Genomic DNA, 25,320 nt, shown 5'->3' with positions numbered 1-25,320 from the left:
GCTTAATTGTTGTAGAAATGGCTTTATGGCTTAGCCCGATGGTTCAGCCAGACTGGTCAGTTGCTGGAGCAGATGCAAAGAAATCCAGGAAACAGGGCATATACAAAGAGGTCTTGGCCCACTCTCCCCATCTTTGGTGGTCTGTGGTTCAAGGGCCTTCATCAGATGAAAGCCATACTCAGCTTATGGGGTTTAACATCCGCAAATCAGTTGTCAATCACACTGCGTGGAAATGCAAAAGGGACTTGCTTCTGTCTGTATCAAATCTACTGCTTGGCTGCTTTCAGAAATACCTAGTTATGAGGAAAGAGTAGCAATCCTTCCCTCACAGCTCCCCACTGTCCATGATATGAGAGGTCTCTGTCATTGTCCCTTAAGGCATCTCCTGTTCTAGCCAGGGGGTCCCTTCTTCACACAGAACCAATTTTGCAGCTTATTGGAAGTTGCTTCAATAAAACAACCATGGCTCAAGAAAACAAACATCCCATTACTGCCTCCTGCACAATAAGAAAGTGGAAATCCAGAGTATCTTTAAAACACAACCAAATAAATAACATTTTGAAGCAGAGAGCAATGAGTTAATCTGACATCTGAATATTCACTGCTATTAAGATGAAGACTTGCCTCCTTCAGCTCTTATGTAAATAGAACTCATCTGCGATGCAGATTTTATTAATTAACTGGCAAATCGAGAAAACCCCAATAGGCTGTAATTGAACTTCGTGTTGATGATAGATGAGGAGACACTTACAGGCCATCCACTGTGTCTGCACAGTCACTTCTGGGTCTGCTGCCATCCCTACCCATCCTCACAGCAGAGGGGCTGCCCCATCCTGAGCAAAATCAGGAATATCTGAGGGGCAAATGCCTGGAGCTGATGGGATGCCTGGAGCTGATGAGATGCCTGGCACATATTCTTCCTGAAACACCCTCTGGCTCATCACATTGCTTTTGTTCATGTTTTCTGCAGCTCCCAGATGCTCTCAGGGGCCAGGCACTAGCTGCTGAAGCTCCAACAGCAGTGAGGATGCTTATAGCTTTGAGGGGACATAATCACCTCTAATTTGAAGAGGGGACACTTGTTAAAGCTGTGGAGAGCTGGGCTGCTCAGATGTCCCCAAGAGTCCCAGGTGACCTGGGAAATATAGGATTTCCCTGTACATGGGGATGGAATACCCTGTGATGACATGCCCTGTAGAAACACACCCCAAACCAGGATGTTAGGTGAAGCACAGACCAGTCAGATTCCTGTGTGTCCCAGTGGTGGCTCTCTGCTGGGTAACATGGATAGTGGCAGAGCAGGCTGTGTGTGGAAAAGGCAGCCCTGGAGCTCTGCAGGAGCACTATGCTGCCCTTCTCCATCGAGGCAGCACACAGCAGAGCCCAGCAGGAAGGAGATTAAGGCATTATTGATGTAGGAGGAGAAGGGATGAATGAAACAACCCCCTGCATGGGTGCTTTGCAGTTCTTGGAGGGGAACTAATTTTGCTTTTATTTTGCTAGAGGAACAGCAAGGCAGCAGCAAGGAGCCCACCCTTGGAGCTGCTGAAGTCTGGGTTCTTCTCAGCGCGGGAAGAGGAAGTGGCATTTGAAGCACTGAGATGTGAGAAGAGTTTCATTATTGCTCTGGATGGCCCCTTCATTAGAGGAAAACACAGTATTTAATGAAGGGGAAAGAAAACTGGAGCTCCCTGCTGCGTCCAGAAATCCATCTCTTTTCAGCTTTGCTTCTTTCCCTTTATTTAAGGGAATGAGGGATGCTGGACCTATCCATCCCCATTGCAGCACATCCCTGGGTCTCATGAGGGATGCTCCAAGGCCACCCCAAGTGAAGATCTCCCTGCAGACAGGGACCCACAAGCACAATTCCTGCTTTGGGACTCCCCAGCTTTGGGATAGCTCCCCGTGCCCACACCCCGGTGGGCTGAGGCTGCTGGCCATGGGTGCAGATATGGAATACCAAGATCCACCCCCTGCAACCACACCCCAGGAGCTCTACACCAGAAATTCAGTGCCATTAAGGAGAAACTGCGGCACAGGGGATGTCTTACACACACCTATAAAGACCATGCTTGATTAAAAAGCACAGAGAATGCTTTCCCCATGGCTTCCTTGCAAAGTGTGTTCAGATTACCAGGGAAGGACTTGGTTTCTCATGACTGGCTTGACAAAGCCAACATGGGATTCACACGTCAAGCTAATTCTTCCCAGCTTGCACCAATTATTTGCCAAGGTAGTTTTGATCTCTCAATTGCACCCCATGAAGTTTTCAGCATGGAAAAGCAGAATATCTTTTCATTCTCTTTCTTCTCTCCTAATAATTGGGGTTTTTTATAGCAACATGTCAACAGACATCAGGAGTGGAACCAGCTCACATTCCCTTTGCTGGGACAACTCTAGCTCTGCTAGGAATTGAGATAAAAGGAAGCTTGCTTTCATCCCAGCATAAGCAGGCAAGAAGTGGAGCATGAACAGAGAGAAGACAAGTACAGAAGCTAGCACTGTGATTTTATTCTGAGTCTCTGCACCTAAAGCTGTCCTTAATCACCACTCATGACTCATAGCCATTTCTTTCACTGGGAGCTCCAGACAGGGTAATTTGGTTTCAGAGGCTCAGAGGCACATTGGCTGCAAGGGACCTCTGGATGTCTCCCATCCAACCACTTCCTAATTTGCTTTTGGAATTTTCTTGGGTTTCCTCATGACCTGTCCTGTTCCCAAAGTGATGAGCTTTGAATGTGTCCTAAGGTGAGAAAGCTTCCTGCAGCAGAGAACGTGTTGGAGGAAGAAGAGTAGTTTCAACAGTTGCCTGCTCTTTTGGCTGCTCTGGAAAATTTCCCAGTCCCCTTCACCAAGTCAGCTGTGCCAGGAGATGGATTCTGGGACCTGTGTGGGTCAGGATTCTTGGAATACAGCAGGAGGAGGGAATCCACAGGATCTCAGGAGACTGAGAAAAACAAAAGGACAGGGGACACAGCTTGCAGGAAGCAGTGAGGTTCAGGATAAGGTCAGGAGCTAGAGAGGGACTGTGTGTGAAGGTTGGATAACCACAGACTCAGAGCATCAAACCTAGCCATAGTCTGACACTAATAATTTTTTCCTGCTTGATTCTCAGCTGCAGCTGGAAGCTGGACTAAGGTTTGACTGGAGGCAGGATCAGAATCTGCCTGCTCTGCCTGTATCAGAGACAAACTCCTTAATCCTGGGCCTTCCTGCATTATTTACAGAGACCACATCCCCTTTTCAGTACCATCACCAGGACATTCCAGTGATTTCCAAGGAAAGGAGCGAGTTTCCTGTAAATTAAATTTCCAGCAAGCATCTCTGCTAATTAAAGATTATGAAATGAATTTACCATTGCGTCAATTAAAATCCATTCACAGCTAATACCTTCCTCTTTTTCAACGTCATTTATTTATTGAGGGTGGGGAAGGAAGGAACCGTGCTCGGAGTCTCCAGAAGTTCTCTGGATTTGGAACAGACTTGGCTCTGCCTCGTTACATGGAATAGGTCCCTGGAGAATGCAGACTGATTGCAATCTAATTTATGGCATTCATCAACATATGAATTAATGCTGGGGTCTCAGATATGAGATCTCTCTATTTGCCTCTCCCTCCTCGCACAGCCTCAGCAGCTCAGTTCCACTGCCATGCTTCCTTCCCTCCCAGTACTGCTACTTTCCTGCATTAAAGAAACAGCCTTGCTTTTGGTTAGGAAAGCTTGTTTATCATGAACAAACTGGGCATCTCACCTAAATTTCTGGGAACTTAAATCAACTGAAACCAAGGAGAATTTAATCCCTGTTTTGAATGAGTTTGGGCTCTGGTGCTCAGCTGCCGTGCACCTCAGCTTCCCCATCTGTGACACAGGGATGCTGTTCCCAGCCTCCCTCTGAAAGCCACAGGGAGAATAAAAATACACTTGTGCTTTGGAGCCCCGCAGAGGAGTTTGCAGAGGGCTTTTGTGTGTTTTACTATTGCTTCTCTGTATTGTTCTTGGCTTTGACCTTGCACTGAGCTGAACCAAAGAATAATCAAACAAAGCACTTATATTTCAGGTGCATGTTGGACACTTGTAAAGGAAAGCCTAAAACTGCAAAGTCTTCTGGTAGCAGCCATTAACCCATGTGGTGACTGGAAGCCCTGGAGGTGCTGGCAGGGTTATAAATCATGCAAGTGGTGGATGAAGGGCTGCTTGTCTGCTCTCTGCTGAGAAGCTGGCACAGACAAAACAAGACAGCAAAACAAATCTGGGGACAGAAAGTCGGTGTGCAGGATGCCTTGGGGCAGGGAAGGCTGGTCAGGGAATAGGAGGAGATGTGCAGAGGAGCAGAAAGCATTCAGACATTGAAAGGGAAGGCTTCTGCTTCGTTGGCATGAGCCAGGAGTAGTTGCATAGGGTAACAGAAAGCAGGCATAGCTTAGGAATGGAACTACAGGATGTCTGTCTGCTGGGATGAGGCTTCCTTTCCTTGGGGTACAACTCCACAGACAGAACTGGTTTTGAGACAGAAACCTCATCATTTGGGCTCTCTCACTGCTCAGATCCCAAGGTCACCTTCAGCAGAGTTCAGGTCTGGAGAAAAGGTCTGGTGCAATGTCATTGAAGCTGTTCACTCACCTGCTCTTCCTGAATTGTCTGGATGTTCATGGACTTAGTGGATGTGGCTTAGTCTTTTTTTTCTCTTCTCTCTGATGAAAGGAATAAAGCATGTAAAGCAATTTTTAGACTTATCTGTAGATTGCTTTGTTCCTCAAAAGTATCAGAGTGCTCCAGGGAAGAAGGGAATATGAAGTTCTTTGTGCTTGATGGGACAGAGAAGATGTGGATTCCCATTGCAGTGAAGAAGACTCAAGTTGGATTCACCAGGAAAAGCCATAACTCAACACTGAAAGACAAACTGCAAAGCTTCTCACTAATGGGAGACTTCCTTCATCTGGGGAACAGTAGGTTCAGCCAGAAGAACACACCATGCAACCAACATTTTAAAGAGCTGTGGACAATTTGATGTGGCATTAGTATATATTTAATCCCTTCATAGCAGTAAAGTGCAGGAGTCAAAGGATTTTGTCTTTGTGTTGTTAACAACCTATTCCAAAAAAATCCTGCCCTGCTCATTAGGAATGTCACTTTCACTCTTAATTTCAGACTCTTTCTGGGGATTTAACTTAAACTTCAAGTGAATATTTCCCTGGCTAAATTACTCTTTGGTAGCAGTGGGCAGGCAGATTGGCAAAAAAAAAAAAAAATAAAACAAAACAAAAAAAAAAGCACTATGCAGCATTTCCATCATTTCCATCACAAAATAAAAAAGGTGGAAGGGATGCAACCCCATCTCTGGTTGCACATGGGTTAAAAGCAGTTTCCATACTTGTTGAAAACATTTTTTTCTTTTCCTGGTACTGCTCCTGACTTTATCCTATCCCAAAGTAATCAAGCGTTTTGCTGCCACTGCCAATCACAGCTGCCTGCTGCTGACAAGAGAAGCGTTGCTGCTGGAGCTGGAGCACCACAGGATGCTCCAGGCAATGCCCCTGCTGGGATGCAGCAGAGCTCAGTCCAGACTGGAGCTGTTTTGTGCTCCTGTCACTCAGTCCAGGGCTCCTACAGTTCAGCAGGAGTTGGCTGACCTTGCCAGACCTGAATAGGGAAAAGGGATGCTCTCACCCATTGTCAGCCTTCCATCCAGGAGGGCTGTGCCCACCTCTTTCCCCTGCTCCAGCACCCACAGTAGCTGGATGTTCCCATCTGGGATCCACCATTGCTTTGGATCCAGGAAAAGGAGTGTTATCCACTCCCATTCAGGACACAGGCAATGTTCCAATCCCCCTCTGCCATCAGTTCCTTTAATGTGGGTGTTGTGGCAGGGATGGTCAGGACGTGGCCTCGGGCTGTTTTCCTACCTGTGAGGTTGGGATCAGTCTGCAGACACAGTTACAAGCTGGGCAGGCAGCAACACACGGCTCAGGCATGCAATGAATGCACTGTGAGACACTGAATGAGTGCTGGGAAATAGCAGGTGAGGGTTCTGAGAGGTGCTGGGGAAAGGGCACGGCAGGAGCACAATCTGCAATGCAGAAGAGAGCGCTGCATCACCTCTCGTGTGAGGTGGCAGATTAATCAGGAGTCACAGAGTACATTTGTAACCTGCCTGGCAACTCAGCAGCGCTTCTCAACCCTACCCAGCTCTCTCTCCACACCTGAAAATCCAGCATAACTTTACATGTCACTCATTAGTAGCAGGTCCTGCTCTGGGAGGAGAAAATACTGGAGCAAGGGCTTGGTGAGGGACAGGCAGCAGGGCCCCTCCTGGTTGTGTCTGTAGGGAATGAGGACTGGCATCTGGGGAGGTCTGTGCTCTAATACCTCTGCCTGCAATGAGGGGGATATTTCAGGAAAGGAGGTAAGTTTCCTGTTTGCCTTCCTCAATTCCTTCATTTCTTTCTTTCCTCTACCAATGTTGACGCTTAAAGTTTCCTCCTGAAGCCCAGATATCAGCAGGTGGACAGGCACCTCAGTGCTGCCCTTTCAAGCTCTCTAAAAACTCCAACAGGTTTGCATCCATGTGTTTTTTTCTCCACTTTGCTTGAAAGAAACAGCAGGTGAGGGGTGGTTTTCTTTGGATCTACATATCCAGCTTAGATGGCAGAGAAGAGAGAAAATGTAGAGACTGCCAGCTTCTCCCTCCAGATCCCTTTGAGAGGCTTTGGGAGGTGTTGGATGCACACAGCCTGGCTCACCTTCTCACTGGATTTCAGGATAGCAAAGCTGTGAGTGGAAAGAGATATGGAAAAACAGTACTTTTCCATCTGCTGGAATGAGGCCTTCCTGTTCTGCTTTGTGTCAGACTTACCCACAGATAACCCCTACAAATGCTTTCCAGCTATTTTTATCTATTTTCTGTCCAAGTAGCACTTTCTAGGGATGCAAACAAAACATGTAATTCATTCTTCCCACCTCACCTCCACTGCAGCTACTCCTGCTGGCCTGGGTTTGTTTATTTGGGAAATGTTCCCCTCTTTTTCATGAAGCAAGCTTTTCATGCTGGATAATTTTGTGCTTGCCTTCAGCCTCTCAAATCCTTTGAATAAGCCAAGCTGTCCATGAGATGGTGCCACACACAGAGTTAAAACCCTACTTTGCTTACCAGAGACAGCAGATACAGAACAGTCTTCCTAGGCACTGCATTTAATATGGCATATTTATTATGTCTATTACTATTATAATCTGGACTTCTTCAGCTTTAGGTACATGAATAATACAGGATGAAAAAAATGCTTTTAAAAAGGTGTTTTTATATATAGATAGATAAAGATAGCTCACTCTGATTCATCTGCTAAAAATTGCTGCTGTTCCTTGTTTGTTTGTTTTGTTCAAGCAGAAATTGCTGGGCAAGATGAATGCCAGGAATGGGAATACAGGATAAGCCTAAATTTCACAACTTCTTGTCATGTGGGAAGGTTGCTGTCAAAACTTTGGTACAGGTCTGGAATTTGCTTAGAAATGAAGTCTCTGCTCTGGGGTGTGGTGCAGCAGCTGAGCACAGCCAGGCAGGGAGGCAGGGAAGAGGATCTGGCCCATCCAGGGAGGAATGAAGGTCAGCATGCCTTGTCCAGGGGAAGGCTGCAGGCACTGGAGCAGGAGCTGTGCAGCCCCCATGGCCCAGCATCTGGATAGGAATGGCACCCTGCATAGCTAAAATTTGAATGGTTTGAAGGACTCCTGTGATGACTGGTGTACCTTGTGCCATATGAGGGTGTAAACTGTTGTGCCTGTTCTTCTGACCAGGTGCAGTGGTTTCTCTGGTGGGGATCAGTGTTTGGAGTCAGCAGGCAGTGCAGAAAAAAAAGACACAAAAAAACCCTTCAGGCTGTAAAAATGACCCTTGGGCAGACAAATGTCTCACTCAAAAGTACAGATGGAGGTATTGCTGCTGGAGATGCACCTCCTGACTACATTTTCAGCCAACTTGTGCATAGCTCTGAGCCAGGGAGAGACACAAAGCCTTCCCAAGCCACGGCACAGTGCACAGCAATAAACTCCAGCTCTGCTCTCCGCCCCTACAGCTCCGTTTGCACCTGACAGGTGCTGCCACATCCACAGCCTGTGGCCTCCTTGTCCCTCACATGGCACAACAGAGGAGATGCAGCCAGCAGGGGAGCTGGGAGCAGTGTCAGATCTCCAGATCTGGTGTAGAAGCTGGGCTCCACTTCTGTAGAGATCCTGGGATCTGGTCCCAGTCGCAGACAGGAATCCAGACTGTCTGCTCTGGGCATCACTAGTGATGTGTCAGAGTGGTTTTTCAGTTCTGCATGGACACAATTATTAAAGTCATGTCCCAGTAGTCAGGTGGATCCTGCCTTGGTGGAAATAAAACACCAGTGCTTTGACTGTAGCTTCACAGAGAGTAAGCCATAAAATAAAAATACTAAGGAAATAGCTGTAACAAACACTTGACATCCATCATGAGGGACAAAATCTGTCTTGACCCACTAAAACATTATTTGTTCTTTTTCCCAGGGGCCAAAACACCGCTCTTCTGCATGAGATATATGTCATTGGATATGTGTGTATCCCTAAATTTAATTTGTCCAATTGCATTAGGACAAGCAGCTAATTCCGAAATTCATTTTGTTCCCATAATCAACCCCTCTGCCAAATGGCATTTGGGTGGAATTGTGGAGATTGTGATTTTTATTTAAAGTGATTTATTGAAATCATTAGCAATGTTCCCTAAGTGGAATCCATGGCAATTCTTTTAATCTTCCCCCCATCACAGTAAATGCAAACATTTTTTTTAATAACAGAGAGATTGAAATAGAAGGTTATTAAAATCCACACTTGTATATTTCTCCATGCTCTCTCCCTCTATAATGGGTTGGAAACCATAATTGTGGAAATAAAGACTCCCTTTCAGACCAGAGATGCAGAGAGTGTATAATGAACAGTTAAGCATCTATTTAGTCACTTTGAATTGATAAGGGTGTTAATGAAAATGAAAGGAGCCAACTTTATTTCCGCTGCAGGGAAATGCAAATGGTGGGGGAGTATTTCTTGGTGTTGCCCTTAGCCCCTTTAATGGAGTCAGTGCCTGCAGCAGAGCTCAGAGCTTCCCCAAGTGCTTTTCCAGCCTCTTCCCACAGGTACTCAATGAAGGTCTAGGAAACTGAGGGGGTTTGCACTGTGTCCCACTGGAGTGAGGTCTGGGCTGTTGTCACCAGCTGTCCCCAGGCACACACAGAGCTGCCCCTGTTGCCCTCAGCTCTGATTAATCTCCCCAGGTACACACACCTTTGCAAACCCTTTACCTCAAATCACTCAGCTCCATCCCCTCCTGGGAATAAAAGGGTACAACAGGGTGGGAGCCTGCCTGGGACAGCCACAGCCAAAGCCAGGCACAGGGATGGGTCAGCCTGGACCAGATGCTCTCCTGTTCCCTCTGGTTGATGCACTGGTGCCATGGCAACTGCTAACACCAAGCAGCTGTGGTGAAAGTACAGCTTTGGAGCAGCTTCAGTCCCCAACAACCATGGCCATGTTCTGGGGGTTGTTCTTTTCCTCCTAAGAACCCCAGGCAAAAGATGTGCATCTGAGCAGAGCAAAGCCAGACTGCACTGTGCCACCCCTGCACAGAGCCCAAAACTCATTTCACATTGAAAAGCTCTTATAAAAAAAATAACCTTGCCATATTTTCCATCTTGGAAGGATAAAATCTGGTGTGGGAGGACTGAGAATTTGACAGAGGAGCCATTTGCCCTTAGCTCCTGACTCCTACCCTGGCCCTCAAAGCAGCTCTGCAGCTTCATGATGTGGAGACAGAGCAGCTCCAACTCTGGACATCAAGATGCTGGGGCAGGGGGGCATCAGGACCTATCCCACTGCAGGATATGTATCCATACAGCTGCCCAGATATCCTTCTGTAACCAGTCACAGCTCTGTCACTTGGGAGAATAAACTGTAGGATGCTGTTCAATGATCCTGGGAATCAGAAGTGACTGTGACATGGTCCATGCTCATTCCAGGGAGGGCAGAAGACCTTCTTTCTCCACATTTTCTTTGCTCTTGGGCTGGTACAATCTGTCCATCACCAACCCAAACCCTGGTGATATTACTGTACAGAAGATGTTGTCATTTTTTTCTATACTCTTCCAACCCCCAGGCAGCTGGCAGGATTGCTGCTGGCTGGTAACACACACATGCACACACACAAAGTTAATCTTTTGCTATTATTTCTCAGAAACTCCATTTGGCTGCTTTCAGGCCTAATGTAGTGATTTTCTTGCCCCTGTGACAGCTGTTTCTTACATAGGGAAGCAGCATTTAAAAAAAAAAAAAAAAAAAAAAAAAAAAAAAGAGAGAGAGAGAGAGAGGGAGGGAGAAAAGTGGGGCTGTGATTTATTTTCACCTCCAAATAGAGAAAGACAATTTCCCCCTTTCTAAGATTTCCTCTTCCTCCTCTTTAAATATGTCCCACTGCCTTCTTCAAACCAAGCCAGCAACTCAGTGATCCCAGAGATCCCACCACCAAGGCAGATGAGGAGATGTACCTGTAGGGAGCATGAACCAGTCTAAGACCATTATCAAGGTGACCAAGGACAGGCTGGCTCTTACCAGTTGGCACAGACAGCTTAGCAGGGAGGGGAGGTGGTGAGGGAGCTCAGCCTCGAGCCCTCCGTTCTTTCTGCACGGAGTCATCCCTCCGATGCCCAAACTTTGCCGTGCGGAGGCTGCGGGGAGGGCGCGGGGCCGCGGGGAGCATCGCTGCCCCGGGATGCCGGCGGTGGGGTCACTGATGCCGGTCATGTCCCCCCCGCTGCCGGCAGCGCCCGCCATGTGATTCCTGCCAGACAAAGGCTGAGCTCAGCGCCCGCCTAAGGCTGGACCCACGCGAGCGCTCCGGCTGCTCCCAACCTTCCCCTGCACCTCGCCGGGAACATCCAGCAGACGGATCAAAGCTCATCTTTTGTCATCGAAAGGATTAACTCCGCGGGGAGCAGCGGCGGAGGGCACGCATCGCCTGCTTCCCAGCACGCTGGGAGTTTTGGAGCCAAGCTCCCGGCTGCTAATCCCCCTCGCTGCTGGGAAGAGCCGGGAGAAGGGACGGGAGGGAAGGAGCGGGGAGGAGTGTCCGCACTCACACGCACACGCGTGCACCGGCAGCCCGCACTCGGCTCCGGGCAGCGGCTCCGCATCGGCGGCTGCGGGCGGGGAGCTCCGCAGGGAGCGCTGCCTGGAGAAAACAAGCTGGAGCATCAGGCGACGGGATCTGCTCGCTTGGAAAAGTCTTTCAGGTAAAAGCCGAGACCGACTGGGTGCTGGGCTCTCTGACTCTCTGCTCGTTGTCTCTGACTTGGTTCTGTTTTTTAAAGGAATCGATCGGGAGATGCCGGTAAAAGAAGTTGCTGAAAGCCAAGCCGGAATGGGCAGGAGCTGCGCATCGCCGGCCCCGTCACACAGCGGAGCAGCTGAACTTTGTGGGGTCTGAACATTTTTCTCCTTTGCGAACGCTCTGGGCAGCGCTGACGGGAGAGCCAGGACCGCACCGCACACCTTGCGCCTGACCGAGCCAGGGGCACAGCCGAGGGGGCACTTCTGTCTTTCCAAGGACCATCGCCTCTGAAAAAAAAAAAAAAAAGAAAGAAAAAGAAAGAAAAAGAAAAAAACTGGAGAAGGGCAATTTATCTTTCTTTTCCAGATGACTGAAAATATCTACAGGATCCTGTCTCTCCGGTTGTCATCTGTGAGTAGCATAAGGGAGAGGCGGCTGAGGAACAAAAATGATATCGGTCAAAATCATTCCAGCACCTACTTTTTCCTAAGGAACTTCATGCCCGTAGGGGTTTTCTGCGGGCATTTGCAGGAGTGAGACCGAGGTACCACAGATGCATCCCTACCTGATCATGTAAGAATTTGCAAATGAGAAACATACCCCATCCAGACCTTCTCTGCCCGCTTTGCAGTACATGGTTTGGTGTAAGCACAGCAATTCTCACCTCTTTCTCTCCCTTTTAAGTCTCTTGAGCTTGGAGACCTCTTTCCTCATTGCAATTATGATTATTTGCAACATCAGTGCCATCAAAGATTGGAGCACTTTCCTTTCCCAAATCCTTCCCAGCGTTAACAAGACTCTGAACTTGGTACAGCAAGTGGAAGCCACCACCAGCTCAGTGGTAAGTGTCCTCCAGGACCCCGAACAGGACAACTACCTGTCCAATAGCCAGTCCATGAACTCCAGCAACTTCACAGCTGGCCTGGACCACTTGTTCCAGTACTCATACTCGGACAATGACCAGCTCTACAAGGAGTACAAACCCCCTCCTCGAGATGCCATTCCTCTGCCCAAGGCTGTCCTCTACCTCCTCATGGCAGCCCTGGTGGTGGTGGCAGTGGCGTATGCCATCGTCGGGCATCTCATCAAGGACCTCATTTACGACTTTGTAGGTGAGTGTGGGCTTCACACTTGTGTGCTTGTGGCCAAAAAGAGAGCGGTGCCAAGCCTGGATGAGCTGCCTTGCGTCTCTCCTTTGATTTGGGTAGGGTTTAGACCAAGCCTTGACCCTTTCACATTTGCAAGAGTGTTAGTCTATTTTGTATGCTGTGTTCTCTAAATTGAGTTCTGTGTTGACCACCTAACCAGAGAAAATCCTTGGGTTTAGCCCCCTTCCCAAAGGAGCAGATCATGTGTCTGTGTTCATGTGTTTAAATGTGTGTGCGTGAGTCTGTGTTGCCAAATGACTGTAAAATCCCTTGGCCAGTTTCTACTGAGCTTGGATTAGAGATCTCCAACACGAAAAGTTTCATGGCAACAGATACCTGAGCACAGGATAACAACCCACTAGTGCATACTGAAAAAAAATCTGCCATATGAGCTTAACCCCTTATTAGGCACCGGAGAGCACACAAACTCCTAGGAAACACAGCTCAGCAGCCTGGTTCCCTTGATGGCTTAGAACAGCCATCAGAACCCCTGCAACAAATCCATGCAATGACAGCCCAAAGAGAGTCCATTTTTTTGAGATTTGGCTTCCTCCTCTTTGGTTTCATCCTCTTGCTGATGAATGCTGTCCCATCGGGGCCGAGAGCACAGACACTGCTGGCTGCTGTGGTCAGGCAGAGCAGAGTGCAGGCAGAGGTGCTTGACTGTTTATGACGAGCCCTCAGTGGTACTCTTGCTCCTTGCCCCATAATTTGTAAGGCTGATTGTGCTGGGGAGTGCAAACGTGCCCAATTCCCATCTGAATCTTTGGTACTTTTGGCCCCTACACCCTGACAGCCATCATGTCCTTTTGGGGGTCAGGACCTTGCTACAGTATCCTAGTGACAATTTTTTCAGCTTGGACAGAGAGCCAGAAAGGATCCCCAGAGGGCTTGAAGCTCCTGGCTCCTGACATCCCCAAAAAGCTCTGGGACCCATTTCCTGCACAGGGAAGTGAGGCTGAAATCCCTTTGCCCAGCCTTGCTCTGAGCCTAACCCCCAGTCAGGGTTGAAGCTCTGCAGGCTCTGTCTCTGCAGGGGGAGGGAGATCACACTCCTCTAGAACAAAATCCACGTGTTCATTCATGATTCTGCTTTATCTCCCTGCTCCTGGGACACAGGGACACACACCAGCCAAAACTCCATCCAGTGCCTGTGGGTGGACAGCCCCCATGCCTTGCTGAGGGGAGGGCAAGCCAAGTCCTTTGGGCAGAGGGTCATGACCAGGCAAGGGCCAGCAGATCCAGGACACAGGGATTTAGAGAGAAGTTATTTGGGACAAGAAAGGTCAAACCTCCTGGCAGGGAGCAGTACTTGGGGTCATGGGCTGAGCCTGGAAAACAGCAGGGAGCTGCTGCTGAGGAGTTTTTCTTCACTCCAGATGGGAGGGAGCGGATATATTGTCTTTAAGTGTTAAATTTAACACTTAATCAGGAGCTTGCTGGGGCTGCAACATCACCTGCTCTGCCACTCATCTAATTTAGTGCTGCCTTCCCACAAAGGTAGGCAGTGGGGACAGCACCTAAAAATATACCCCCAGATGTTCAAAGGACCAGGTCAGTCCACTTCCCAGTGCCCCAGCAGAGCAGACACCCCTGCCCCCATTGCTGCAGTCCCTGATGCAGGAGAGCACAGATGTGGGTGCTCAAAACCACCCCTTGGGCGAGTACTCCAAGGCAGGGCAAAATCCACAGAAATGCCATGGCCCTCCAGGCACTGAGGGGGCTGCAGCTGCAGTCGGGGGGCACCTGGGCCCCTGATATGCTGCTTCCAACTCGGCACCAATGTTCCCTGGTGACCTTTAAATTCATCCTCTGTGTGGGATGAGGTCAGCAGGGTGCCCTTTCTCTTGCAAAGCCCTTTGCAAAGGGACTTCCACAGCACCACGGCCATCCCAGGGGCTGGACAAGCACAGGGATAGCACTGGGGTCTGCTGCTTCCTGCCACTTTGGAAAAAGCCTTTTCCCAGTTTAGCACCCCTTGCTGAGGGCAAAGCATCCTCACCACCCCAAGTGGAGGCAATATCTCGCCAAGTTAGGGTCAGAAATCCAGATGTGAGCTTCTTCCCCCTCCAGGCAGAGAGGAGAAGGCATTTCCCAAACTCCAGCAGCACCCCTCAGTGCCAAAGGCTGCCTCCAGCTCATCCTAGTTAGCACTCCAGGCCCATCTTCACACAGTTTATACCCTTAAAATGATCCAGTCCTTGGAGGAGAGCAGACGAGACCATGTTTGTTAACACTGCCAAGGAACAGCCTTAAAGAGAAGGTTTCATTTGAATGAAATAAAATTGCATAAAATTACTTTAGGGACAGGACAGAGAGACCAAGGGATAGTAAATAAGAAGCTGCTCTATTAGCTGCTTTAACACAATGCCTAGATTTATATACTCAGCAGCAGCTCCAGCCTCTGCTATCAGCATTTCTGCACTAATCATTTTCAGAAATATACAGGGAGAGATGGAAATAAGATGCCAAAGGGCTGGAGCCTGTTTCAGGGAGATTAAAGTGGGAATAGTTAATCGCTGCTTTAAACAGTCACTCGAGGCATCAGGGATGATTATGACAGCTTGTCGGACACGGCTTGGGGGGTCAAAGCATCACCCAGCCCCTGCCCCCACAGGAACAATGAGAAGCAGGTGCTGGGCTCAGTTTCAGATGGTGAAGGGGTTCTCAGGATGCTGCCAAGATTTTTTTCCTTGGGAAATCTAAATGGGTTTTTGAGACACTGACACCTCTCTAGCAGATGCTTCTTTAAAAATCAATTAGAGCTTACCCAGGCATCCCCTGGGGGACATGGACACTGCTGTGATGCCCAGCAGGCTGGGGAAGAGTGGAAAATGGGAGAAGGAGGAAAGATGCGTTGCTGGAGAGTAGGAAGGCAGAGCACCTGAATATGGATAACAGGGCTCTGAAAGTGCTCCTCTTCAGCTCTTCCTGGCCACCTTAATTTCTCTCCAGTCCCTCCTGCTTGCTCCAAGCTGACCAAGTCTCAATTTGGCTCTCCCAAAACTCGTGAGATATCTCTGCCTGGGTTTGGATGTGAGCCCCCGAGGAGGGTGGGAGGGAGGCTCCTGCGTGAGCACAGCTCAGACCCCACCACCAGTTAAGGCAAATTGGGTCGAAGCATTTGGAAAGCTGCTTAACTCGGAAGCGCTGGAGAGCTGCCAGAGCCGGCGCTGCAGCGAAGAGCTGGCTTGGCAAATGACAAGGCTGTCACCAATGTACGAGGCGCCTAATTACTGCAATCCTCGGGAATCAGCCCGCCCTCCCTCCTCCGTGCCCAGCAGCTCGCTGAATATCGCTCTCATTTAAACATTAAAAAAAAAAAAAAAAAAAAAAAAAATTAAAATGGAGGAAAAGGGGGAAAAAATAAAAAGTTTGACTGGAAACAAAGCTGTTGCCATGGAGACTGCACGCGTGCGGTCAGCGAGAATGGGGAGAGCATCTCGCTGCTGCACGGGAGCCGCACGGGAAGGGCCGGACGGTCTGCGTGGGAGCAGCGCCCGGCAGGGAGACCTGGCTGCTGTCACCCGCTTCAGCCAAGCTCACCTCTGGGCTGCTCAGCTCCAGAGACCTTGCAGGGAACTTTTCCCTTGGGAATGGGTCCAAGGCAGATGCGCAGCTGGGGCAGGGCAGGGCAGGTTCACTGACACTGGCAGGACTGTGCTTTGGGACTGCTCAGAACCCTGCGCCATCCTTGGAGCAGGGCCTTTCTTCTCTTTGCCCTTTTGACCCACCAGTCATATTTTTATTTTCCAGCCTTATCTCCAACCTCCACATTTCAGGCTTCTTTAGGAAACGGTCTCCTTGAACAAGGAAACTGTGCATTGCTGAAAATAGCTGCTGGGTGATCCTGCAGGGACACGGGATCCACTTCTAATTGCTCCACACAGAACCACAGGGCTCTGAGGATAATTCAGCCCACGGCAGGGATTGCTGACAGTCTTAGGTCCATCACAGAGGGCTTATATATCTTCTTTTCAAGCTCTGTTCTGAGGATAATTCCTTCGCCTCCCAAAGTTGTGGGCAGAAACCACGTCAGGTTCCCTTCTGTTTCCCATCTCGGTGCTAACCCACCTCTGACAATGATCCCCTGCCTGTTTCCCTTCTGGTGCATGGGGTGCATCAGGAATTCCTTAGGTGGTTAGGGAAGCAGTGCTGCTATAGGATAATTCACCATGCACAGGCTGGGGCTGTTGGCTGCACAATGAGCCACACTGCTCTGGCCCTGCACAAAGGGCTCCCTCCAGGACAGCTGCACTTGCAGCCAAACCTTTGGAGCTCAGAGCTGGAGGAGAGGGACAGCTTCCAGCACACACTGCTGAGCATGGACCAAGGCCTCAGGGATGCAGGGATGCATCCCACATCAACCTTCCCATTCCAGTCCTGTGGTCCAGGGATGGGTGGTGCCAGTCCTCGGGGTGAGGGCTGTGTTTGTCTGCTGCCCTGCAAGGCCTGGTCTTCCTTGAGCTGAAACCAAGCCGAGCTCCTCACATTTTGCCTCTGGAAGATATGGGTAGCAAATATCCACCCCCAGGAGCATGACTGCCTCCCACCTACCACACCTGAGTCACCACCTCTCAGAGCCTTCTCTGGAGCAGCAATGCTGCCTGATGGATGGGACTGGGATCAAATGCAGGCTTGGTCCAGCTTGCTCTGGTGCAGAGAAGCTGTTTTTAAGAGAATATCATAATTAATTGAATGCCTTTTCCATGTCACCCCTTTTGCCACCAGATGGTTCATGCTGGCAACAGCTCTGCAGAGGACAGTGTCCTTACCTGTCCATCAGCAAAGCAGAGGACTCATGCTGTTAGGGGTGCAGGACGATTTTGACTCAGCCAGCACAGCAAAGCTGAGAAATTTCTGCAAAACAGGGAAGGAAGAACAAACTCCAACATCAAATTCATTTAGAAATAAGTGAATCTGAGGAGGAAAGGAGGGTTTCTAACAAATTACTGTTGCCAGGGCCAGACATAGATTTTCTATCAGAACAAATCTGGGAGTTATCTGTTGATTTTGCTAATCAAAAATCAAGAGTCTGTCCTGCAAACGAGACAGATGTGATGCCCAGCTGTGACTGCTGCACCATGTCAAAGACATGAGAGATACCCTTGAACTCATGTCCATCAGGAATGCTCCGGCCAGAGCTGGCCCTGCCTTGCTGCAGAGCACAATATGATTGCTGGGTCAAAGTTTTCTTTCAAAGAAAGAGGTGCTTCTGCTCCTGCTGATGGGAAAAGATCTTTTTTAGCATCTGCTTTCACACCCAGCTCCATTTAAAGCAAAACTAGAGCACGAGTTTGATTGTTCATCGAACGTGTTGGCCCTTCCTTTCCTGTTTCCATCTCTACAGGGACTGTGAATGTCTCACTCACCAGCCTGCATTTAAATTTCAGCCCTTTCTCCCACCCCCTTCTGCTCTTCTGCTTGGGATGTCTGTTTTTCAGCAGCTGAAGTGCCTCATAGACATCCCACCCTGCCAGCAACGCATGCAGGGGACCAGGCCACCTCCTTGGGGTGACACTGTGTACAGGGCAACCCTGTGCACCCAGACAACAGGAGGCTGCTGCCTGCTGCCTGCACTGTCAGGGCTTTCTGAGCAAGGACCAGCCCTCATGCTGGTACAGGAAGGGCACGCTGTGACATCTGGGCAACCCCAGTGTTTTTCTGTCCCCAAAAATAGAGAATATCCCAGGGGTCCTGCTTCCAGGAGTGCTGTCAAACACTTGGACGGAGCCAGGGAGGTGCAGGGGCATTTTGTGCCACATCACCCTGCTACTTGGGGATAATAATAATAATAATAGTAATAATAATAACAACAGTAGCTATTCCGTTGCTCTTGATTTGCCCAGTCTGCTCTATCTCCTCTCTCCAGCTGCTTTGGATCAATCGCTCTGTATTGATCTCAGCCCACCTCAGCACTTCCCACTCTCCATTGGCCCTGCAGACCCCAGCAGGCTCCCTGAGCGTCAGCAGCACCTGACCAGCAGGAAGAGGTGTCTCTGGGTTAGATGCTGCTCCCCAGCCTGGCTGAGAAAGTCACTTTGTCTCTCTCTTTTATCCAAGACATTCCCTACACACCATGTGCATGCCCTGGATTTTACAGCATGTGTTATGAGCTCCTTCCAGTGGCTGGGTAGGGCCAGGCAATGCTTCTTCTTATCTCCAAAGTGTGATTATGCTGGGTGTGGATGTGCACACTGTGTGATCTCTGCTCACCCCAGCTCTGCCCTCATCTGTCCCAGGTCCATTAGGTGTCATTAGGTTCAGCCTAACTTTGCTCAGCTTCTGGCTGGAGATTGTGTGAACCCATATGTAGGCTTAGATCCAAAAGAGGATTTTTTTTCCTTGCTGTGTCTATTTTTTCATATTTTTTCATGCATCCCCCCTGCCAGCTGTAAGTGATGGAGAGAGAAATACCTGACATGGTGCTGAGGGCTGCATCTCCCTTTGGCCAGTGACCATGCCTTGGCTCCCAGCCCTTGGCCTCCCCATCACCTGATTACCCCTCCCTGCAGGGTTCATCAGCCAAGGTTTCCAGCCTGTGCTTGCGTACAACATGAGGCTGTGCCTCCCATCCCCTGCAAAGTTCCTTCCGCATCAGAGCGACTTTAATCCCATTGACGCCAAAGATGTGCAGCTCTCCTCTCTCTTCTCCCTCATCCCTCCCCAGACACACCATGGTGACCCCAGGAGACCTTGGTTTCTCACCCACAAACTGAGAGGAGCCAGAGGGAGGAACTGGGGAGGATGGAGCGTGGCTGGGACGGAGCTGGCGGTGGCTGGCAGGGGACATGAGGGCGCTGACATTTTTATGGCTGTTTCTCCAGGGTCCTGCTGGCAGGAAATCCTCTGCCAGCTCCACAGGGCCTCGCTCCCCTCTTCCACACATGGCAACACGCTGAAGTTACAGGCCATAAATGGCCACAAATAACATGTAATTGTGTAATTACTTCACTCCTTACTTACACAGTCAAATCATAAAGGCATCGCAGTAAATACCCTCTAATGACAGCCTAATTACATCTTCCTGCAGATTACTGGGTAATTAGATCCAGCAGGCTCCAGAAATAATTCCCAGGGAAGCAGTAGTTGGGATTAGCCGTACAATCCAGCCTGCTCTTACCAGGAGTTACTGTGGCAGCCCCACAGGAGCCACCTTCCCCAGCACCCTGGCCAGCCACATCCCCTTTGCTGACAACAAACTGTGACACTTTTCCCATGCAAAAGGCTTTTGCTGGTGCCCTTGGTGCTCTCCCTAAACAGCCATCCCCTGCATTTCTGCCTTTACCACAGTGCCTCATCCAGTTGCTTGATTCTTCTTCTCCTGCCCACAAATGTCACCAGGGGTTGGTTCATCATCTGGCCACCAAATGCCACTTACCCCAACTCACAACCCTAGGCATGCAACTCTCTTTGCTTCCTGTTGCACACAGCAATCCTTATCCAGTGGCTGCTGAGACATTTGAGGACCCATCACTCCCTTTTTCTACAGGTTATTCCCCTTCTTCCCTGCTGCTCCCACTGGAGTTTTATGACTGACGCCAAGGAAAGCAAGCTGAGAACTTTAATAGTATTTGTAGGAGGGAATCTTGTTACTGCCTTTGGATTCTCCTCCCTGCAAGCAGCTGTGTGGGGGCTGGAGGAGCCTGCAAGGTCTTGGGGGCTAGAGACTCTGTCTGGGATGGACCAGACAGGGCCAGACTAGCAAGAAGGTGGTGGAGTGTTTGGCCTTTAGTCTAAACCCAGTAAAGCCAAGCCAAATCAAAGCTATAAAGGCAAAAATCCCTAAATGAGCCTTTTGGGCTTGGCTGGTTTTCCTCGGGGAAGGGCTGTGATGGGGAGCCCAGTCTCTGGTGGGGGCTGTGGGTTATGCCAGGGAAAGCTAAATGTCCTGGTTGAGACTCAGGGCAGACACAGGGCTCCCCAAAAACCTTTGCACCAATTCTTTGCTGAGTTTCCCAATCACTGCTGCCAGCACTGCGGTGGCTGAGGGAACTGTGGTGGTTCTTCTCCTGCCTTTCCTGCTGGACAACCAGCAAACCTTGCTAGTGTAGTGATGAAGGTGAAGAAAATAGGAAAACCAAGGAAAAACAGTCACTCTCAGGACATGTTGCCTGTGCCCAGTGTGATAAGAGCTCTACCCTCCTTGGAGACAGCCCCCTCCTCCAGCCAGCCCATGCTGGCAATGGGGCACAACCCCCTCCACTCCCTGTCCAGTCCCCCTGGCAGGGTGCTCACCTACCCTGGCTCCAGAGCATGAGCATCATCCTGAAAGTCATGTTCTGCTCTCTTGGGGATGGGGTGGCCAAATGGCTTCAGGCTGGATAAAAAAAATCAAACATTGCATTGCAAAAACACCAGAACTTTTGGCTTTTGTTTAAAATTAAAAAAAAAATATATATATATATATATATATAAGGAGAAGCTTTGGAGCTCTCAAAAAAGCCCAAAATTTGACCTACAGTGCACACACTGAGCACAGGAGACCCACAGGCCATTCCTGTGTCTCTGCTCACATCTGAAGAAATGTCCGGACACCACTGGTGAGCCAAGAAATGAGATTTTCCATTCACTTCACACCTGGCATTCCACTCTGGCATTTGCCATCATTCAGTCAGAGTTTTGCTGCAAAACTTTTTTCCACAGCCCATGAGAAAGACATAATCTTCCTGGGATGGAATTTCTGTGTCCCTGCTCCATCAGGAAGACTGTGTCCTCTGCTGAAGAGTCATAACTGAAATATCCTGTAGGGACAGAAAATAGCCCACCTCACAAAGGAGACAAATTGTATTCTGTGAGGTCCAGTGGCAAATAAGCAGAATTCCTCAGGAACAACAAAACCAGGCTGGTCCTTTTGCCTGCCCCTGAGAGCCACTTATTGCTTTATTTTGATAGCAAAGTGGTGCTGGTGCTTCACTGCCCACAGCCACAAGGTCCTGGGGCTTCTCTCCCCTTGCCTGGCTTTCCCCAGTTTTGGTATCCTCATTGCTGGTGCCTTCCCATCTCAGCATGGCATGGCCTCTTACTGCCCTAACAGTCAAATTTTTTAAAAGACAGCTGTTTGGGAAACAGCAGCACCTGCTTTCACTCAGCTGCAGCACCTTGTGCTGCAAAAGATGGTCCAGCCATGCTGTCATCCAGCAGTGACACTATTATGGAGGGGGATCAGTCACCTTCAGGGTTGTGGCGGTGGCTGGATCAGCTCAGAGCCAGGTCCTGATGCTCTGGTGACCAGCAAGAAGCACAGCCCCAAAGCTGCCATGGAGGGTTTGAGGCCCTGGCATGGCTGTAACATTCTCTCAAGGCAGAAAATGCCCTGTCTTAGCCATGTCTGCAGCCCTGTTTGGATGTCACATAGTTATTTAATCATTTACTCTGTCTGACAGCAAAACCCCACTTTAGGAAATACATTGCTAGAGACCCCAGATGTGTGCTTCACTTTGGAGGCACTCCACTCTCATTTTTGGGATTAACAGAGTGATTTCATCTGCCTAAGCCAGGAGGGCTTCCAGAAACCAGCAGCCTGAAAACCAGCCCAGATCTGGGAAGAGCAGAGATCCCAGCACCAGGGGAGTGGAGGGAGCTGAAGGGGCAGGGGTGGGCAAGGGACACTCCTGGAGGGGCAAGCACCCAGAACTAGAGGTATGGTGTGGCAGGAAGCAGCAATTTTCTGGGAACAGCCAGAGCTAACCAGAGGCTTGCTTTGTGCTTTTCCCCCCTCCAGACTGGATCTTTGGCCCCAGCCCGGATGACAACAGCAACAAGAGCGACATCAACTGCATCAGCAACAGCGTCAACGAGATGAGCGAGATGCCCGAGGCGGCGCGGCACCGCGAGCGCCAGCCCCAGGACGTGGTCATTGCCATCAGCGAGACCTGCCACCTGCCACAGCAGACGTGACCAGCAGCAGGAGGGAGCAGCAGGAGGGATGCAGCAGAGGGATGCAGCAGAAGGGTGGAGCAGTGGAACAGTGCAGCAGCCACCTTGCAGGACCGGGCAGGGAGAGGAAGGGATGGGCACCGTGGAGCAAAGCTCTTCTCCCCCTGGTTTTATCAGCCTCTAAGGACCTTGCCAGGGTGGGTGGCATCACCCCTTCTCCCAGGCTTGTCAGCCCTGTCCTGACATCTGCCCTTGGGTTTGTGACCCTCTCTTTGTTCCCTGTGAATAGCAAAAAAGAAAAAGCAAATGCAAAATACACCCACCGAGCAAAGCTTGCAAGAGAAATGAGCTGGAGAGAGGCCGGGAGCTCTGTCCAGTGGCGTGGGAATGGGGTGGGGAAAAGGGGAGAGGAGACAAGGAGGCTGCAGAGAAATGTGTGTGTGTCTGCATTTCTGGGGACAGGCCCAGGACACAGCAGGGAGCTGGGAGCTGCAGAAAGGCACAGAAAGGTCAGTAGGGGCCAAATCCCCCTGCCAAATCTGCCTGGGCCATCACTCCTGCCTTTAGTTCTGCAGCTCTAGCTCACAGCCCTTTTCACAGGTGTGTCACTCTGGGACAGCAGAGTGACAGCACAAACTTCCCAGGGAGCTTTATTCCTCTGTACCTGGGGCCATCACATTCCCTCCACCACATCTCTGCTTGAACCCAGAACCCCCTGACAGGGAGCAGCCTCGTTGGAACTTGGTACAACCCCTTTTTCTAAGGAATGTCCCTGGAGAGGGACCTATCTGCATGAAATCCAAATGCTTTATAGGGTTAAATAGCCCTTATATGTCTGCATAATTCATGCCAGAATGACCACCTCCTACATCACCCCCAAACTTCTTGCCACCCCAAGAGGTGCTGGCTCTGCACTGGGATCAGCTTCATGTGCATTGGTGAGCAGGGAGACCTCCCTCTTCTCCCTGGATGCCTTCCTCTCCCCAGCCAGAGCACCACCAACCAAAACTGCCCTTCTCTCTGCCCAAAGATTCTTTCCCATTTGTAACTCCAGGCACATCCCTGCTCCTCATTGTTTATGGAGTGTGGGGCAAGCTCCCAAACCATGTGGGAAAAGGAGCATCCTGATGGCTTCATTGCTGTTTTAAGATCAGCTCTTACCCCACTAAGGGTTTTAAACCAGGATCTCTGTATAGCAGAGTGGAGGCAACGGAACCCAGCTAATTCCTTGTGTCTCACCCTTCTGAAGATCCCTTTACTCTCTACATCTTCCCTGAACTTAAAAACAGGGTTATACTGATGTGCCATAGAGCCAGTCTTGAGAAAAGGCCATGGTCCAGACTTCTGCCTCTGTGTTCAGGGAGACAAGTCCTGACTTTTTCCAGCCTGCAGTACCCACAACACCACAATAGCAGGGGCCAGAACAGCATTTTCCCCTTCTGAAAGTGGTTAAGGAAAATGGATGTGGTTCAAACTCCTGTTCCAACAGCTTTAAATGAGAGCCATTACCAGCAGTGCCACTCTGGGGCTTTGTTGGCTTTTCAGCAAGCCAAGGTGGAGGACAGTAGCTCAGACCTTCTCCCCATAACTAACCATTTCCGGTCAGACAGGGTTCTGCCACCGTCATTTTTCTCTGTTTGTTCAGTGCTGGGTTTGTAGCGTGGCTGCTCTGGCACCTACCAGGCTTCCCCTGTGCAGCTGGGGCTGTGCAGGGCAGCTGGGCAGCAATGCCCTGGCAGCACCAGGGGGATGCTGGGGATGGTCCCAGCAGAGTGTGTCACCCTCTGGGAATGAGGGAATAAGGCTGCAGCACTGGAGCTGGCTGTGGGCTGGGGAAACTGGGGAGGTGCAGATTCCTGGGGGACAGGAGGTTTTGCAGGGAGGGGCTGGTTTGCTTGCTCAGCTGCTCTTTCAGTATCAGCAGGCTGGAGGGACAGCGGGGTCACCCAGGGGCCTCTGGGACAGTGAGACACTGTGTCTCCCCCTGGCACTGCCATGGTCCCTGCCATGGGGACATGCCACTCACTGGGCACCCCTGGTCCCCCCACGGCTGCAGCAACAACCCAGTGACCCATCTGCACTGCAGCCCCATCACCCATCCGCTGCTGGAAATGAGCTGGAGGCTTCCCTGAGCATGGAGGCAGCCTCCTCCACTCCAGCGGGCTCTTGCTCCCTTCCTGAGCCATTCGGGGTCCCACGGGGGTTGTTTGATCCCAAGAGATGCTCCTGCAGCAAGCAGCAGCTCGCAGCCAGGGCTGGCGTGGCTGTCCCCGCCGTGCTGCGAGCAGGAGCAGAAGGAAGGAGCCCAGCTCCCTCCTGTGGCCACCGGCCCCGCCAGCCTGAGCCCTGCTGGGAAGGGGCTGCCGAGGAGGTGCCCTCAGCCCCTTCCCTCAGCCCCTCTGAAGCCCCCCATTTGCAGGGGTGCCAGGAGGGATCCTGGTGCTGTGTCCATCTCCAGGACTGACCAAGCACTGGGTGATGTTACAGCAGTGTCCACGGTGAGGGGAAACACCGACCTCACCAAGCACCTCCCTGAGCTGCAAGATCACACCTGGGCAATGCCAGGAGCCAGGGCTGGCACCAGGGCTCTGCAAGACCCCATGGCTGCTTTTGGAACTGACCCCACTGGAACCTGACCCTATCACAGAGGACAGCTGTTTCCCAGACCACCTTCCTTCACACCCCCATCCTGCATCATTGCCATCATCAGGCACCTGCCTTCCCCCTGCTTTGTCCCCACATGTCACCAGACCCCACACGAGAGCTGAGCTCTGAGGCTGATTGTGAGCCTGGCAGAGAGTCCCAAGACCACGGAGATATTTTACCTCCAGATATTGGAGGCAGAGCATGGCTTTTGGCTGCAACAACCCCTGTCCCTCCAAGAATTCAGTGTTTTTCTGTCCAGCCATGCACCCATGCAGCTGACTGCATTTTGGAAGACACCTCCAGTACCCTCAGAGGACC

At 50.4% G+C, this 25,320-nt stretch overlaps 1 protein-coding gene and 1 long non-coding RNA gene across 2 annotated transcripts; both read left to right on the top strand.

Moving 5' to 3' along the window:
• Window positions 1-1,442: 1,442 nt before the first annotated feature.
• Window positions 1,443-3,350, top strand: LOC306806026. The gene is made up of 2 exons (XR_013775364.1): window positions 1,443-1,603; window positions 3,116-3,350. It is a non-coding gene; the product is annotated as an uncharacterized lncRNA (long non-coding RNA).
• A 7,087-nt stretch (window positions 3,351-10,437) lies between these two features.
• Window positions 10,438-23,193, top strand: LOC306805915 (uncharacterized protein). The gene is made up of 3 exons (XM_079314205.1): window positions 10,438-11,291; window positions 11,370-12,441; window positions 22,202-23,193. Exons 2-3 carry the CDS (start codon window positions 11,964-11,966, stop codon window positions 22,375-22,377), a joined length of 654 nt encoding a protein of 217 aa, XP_079170331.1. The 5' UTR covers window positions 10,438-11,291; window positions 11,370-11,963; the 3' UTR covers window positions 22,378-23,193.
• The last annotated feature ends 2,127 nt before the right edge of the window (window positions 23,194-25,320 follow it).

This window comes from Erithacus rubecula, assembly GCF_903797595.1.
Source record: "Erithacus rubecula genome assembly, chromosome: 10".
In the NCBI taxonomy this organism is placed as follows: Eukaryota; Metazoa; Chordata; class Aves; order Passeriformes; family Muscicapidae; genus Erithacus; species Erithacus rubecula.
The sequence above is the reverse complement of the archived record's forward strand: the minus strand, read 5'-3'. Positions and strand labels throughout refer to the sequence as shown.